Here is a 2,775-nt window from a genome sequence, read left to right as displayed (position 1 = left end):
TACTAGTGTCATGCATATGATACTAGTCTAAATTATTACCTCCATAGTGCAAAGTATCTTAGTAGTAGTGTCATAGATAGTTTCATTTATTGCCTCATAGACTCATTTTACTTCAAAAAACGCTATGCTACATTAACATATTATGTTACTTCAAACACCTCTCTCCTCATTAAATACTTGCCACATCTCGGAGTATGTTAAGTTCCTACCTAAATTACCCCACTATGGCTAGACTTATGATACTTTCGTTACAACCAGCCTGATCTCGCTTCTGCCTCGTATTTCGATGACAAGGCACGGTATTCTTGCTAGCTCCGCGTGAAGGCACGTACCTACCCATGTCACCCGGACGGTCGGTCGGTCGCCACGGTCGTTTTGCGATTGGCCCCTCAGTTCCCCAAACGCTCTCCGCTTCATTCTTCTGATTGATCCCCACATTCCCAACAAGCAAAAGCAACTCGATCTGCAAGACAGCAGCATCTGAGGAAGCAAAGCATCCGATCCAGCCTCCTCCCGGCGCCCCATGGATGAGTAAGTCTTCTGTACCTCCCGCGCTCTCAGATTCACCTCCTCGAATCCGAACCAGATGTTCTTGCATTGGTTGCACCGACCAAGAACTCCATTTTTTGGAAGGGAAGCGCCTGAAGATGCTGTTTTCCTTTTGGTCGTGCTTGCCCCAGATCTGACGAGCGCGGCAACGGCGGCGGGCAGCACCACGGCTACGAGTGGAAGCTGCCGGCGGCGCTGTCGGCGAACACGACGAGCGTGCACGTGACGGCGCTGGACGGGGTGGTCAACGTGAACTCGCTCTTCACGGTGGCCGTCTTCGTGGGCCTCTCCCTCGCGACCCCCGGCGAGCTGCGCAGCCTCGCCGGCGACCCGTCCTGCGACGCCGGGCCCGACGTGGCGCGGTCCCTGCTGGTCCTCGAGGTGGTCGCCTTCTCCTCCTTCCTCTTCTCCAGCCTCGTCGCGCAGGGCCTCAAGCTCGCGATCAACCTCATCAACTCCAAGGACCCCGACGACACGCACGCCCACATCGACGCCCGCCTGCTCCGGCTCGGGATGCTGGCCTCCGCCGTGGGCTCCGTCGTCGGCTGCGTCTTCTTGATGGCGTCCATGGTGATGGTCGTGCAGATCCGGCTGGGCACCCTGGGATGCGCCAGCAACCGGGCGGCTGCCAAGGCCGCCGCGGGGCTCGTCGGGCTCGTCTCCACCGCCCTCGTCGTGTACATCAGCACCGTCTTCTACACTTTCACTCACTGATTGACAGATTGATGCCGCTGATACATCAGGTTCCATGGATCTTGCTTGCGGCTTGCCAGTTGCCACTGTCTCGTTTTTTTTGTTTTTTTTAGCTTTTAGTGGAGTGCCGAGGTGTTTTAGCTGTCTATGTAGTAGTACAATGTATTGTTGCATCGCCGTGCTAATTAGAGCTTTGATCAAACCACGAGAGTTCCCGTTGACTGAATGTTTCAGAGAGCTATGGGGGGCCGATCGTAAAACTTTGAGCAATGAAGTTGATTTTTAAAACTTTATTTTCTGAGAAAATCATTTAAACAACTTTGGGCGATAAAGTTGGCCACTTTTCACAAGAAGTTCCTAAAGCTAACATTTTGGAGAGAGAGAAAGAACAAGATTGCTGACACAAGATTTTGGCTTGCAAGATTCATCCTTAAGATGGCTTCCAACGGAAAAAGATGTTCACCATGAAAATTGTGTGACTCGTCGGGACGAACAATTTTGCCTTTTAGATCATCTCAACTAGAAGTCGTGGGCAACCTTTAGAGCCAAACATTACGCTGCACAAAATTGGGTCTGTGATGTTCCACTTCCGCGCTACTGCCGGGCTTAAGAGTATCTGCAGCCGCCTCCCGGGCTTAAGAGTATATGCAGCCGGAGGTTGCAAATTTGGACAGTGACCGGACGATGCCTTAAATTTTACAATTTACAATCACGTATCCTATTTTCAAAACATCTATTACATGCACGCCCATGAACGTCACTCATCTTGTCCCTCTTGAGCCGGCTAGGCACCGGAAATTGCTCATATTTAACATTTTCACACTTGTATTAGTCCCACATCGCCGACTAATGAGCTAGTCGATTGTATCCTTAACAAAGAAAAAATTGGTGTGGGCTTGTCTTTTTTTGAATCAACGTCCATGCATGAAACCAAAATAAAAATCTAATGTCATTGTAGTAGAGGTATCAACGTATATGATCGAAACAAACTTGACACTCGATGAACAATCATCAGTCAATGACATGCAATCTAGTGTCAAATATATCTCGATTACACATGCTAGAATTGATAGACCTACACAACAACCAAGCTTGCCGCCATCCGCTAGCATAGCATTTTAAGCCGGGCGGCGTCCGCCTCGGCAGGTGATGTGGGACTAAAATTTTGTTGCACTGATGAAAGATGGAGGAGCTTCTGTCGCTGCAGGTGGAACCGCTACGACCTGCAACGGGGTCTGCGGGGGCACCCATACGCCCCCCCCCCGTTCGCCTCGTATTTGGGCTGGATATGACGTGTGCTAGACCAGGTGTTTGAGGCGCCCGTCTAGGTCAAAAAATCATGACAATGCAGTGACCGGGCAGCCCGATCGGGCGTATGAGGCGGGTTTTGAGAGGTCCGGTTGTAGATGCTCTAACAAACACATTGCAATGGTTTGTGTATATTTTTTTCATGATAATACGTGTCTCACTTGTATCATGAAGATCAAAGTACAAGTTACATAAGTATCGACATGACAAGGCTGAAAAGATTGA

The 2,775-nt window shown here is 49.9% G+C and overlaps 1 protein-coding gene across 1 annotated transcript; it reads left to right on the top strand.

The window, feature by feature from the left end:
- Positions 1 to 268: 268 nt before the first annotated feature.
- On the top strand, positions 269 to 1,463 carry LOC125520551 (maternal effect embryo arrest protein). The gene is made up of 2 exons (XM_048685505.2): positions 269 to 531; positions 681 to 1,463. The coding sequence occupies exons 1-2, from the start codon at positions 524 to 526 to the stop codon at positions 1,261 to 1,263; spliced, it is 591 nt and encodes a 196-aa protein (XP_048541462.1). The 5' UTR covers positions 269 to 523; the 3' UTR covers positions 1,264 to 1,463.
- Positions 1,464 to 2,775: the final 1,312 nt, after the last annotated feature.

This window comes from Triticum urartu, chromosome 7A, assembly GCF_056163025.1.
Source record: "Triticum urartu cultivar PI428250 chromosome 7A, HENAU_Tu73, whole genome shotgun sequence".
Taxonomy (NCBI): domain Eukaryota; kingdom Viridiplantae; phylum Streptophyta; class Magnoliopsida; order Poales; family Poaceae; genus Triticum; species Triticum urartu.
The sequence above is the reverse complement of the archived record's forward strand: the minus strand, read 5'-3'. Positions and strand labels throughout refer to the sequence as shown.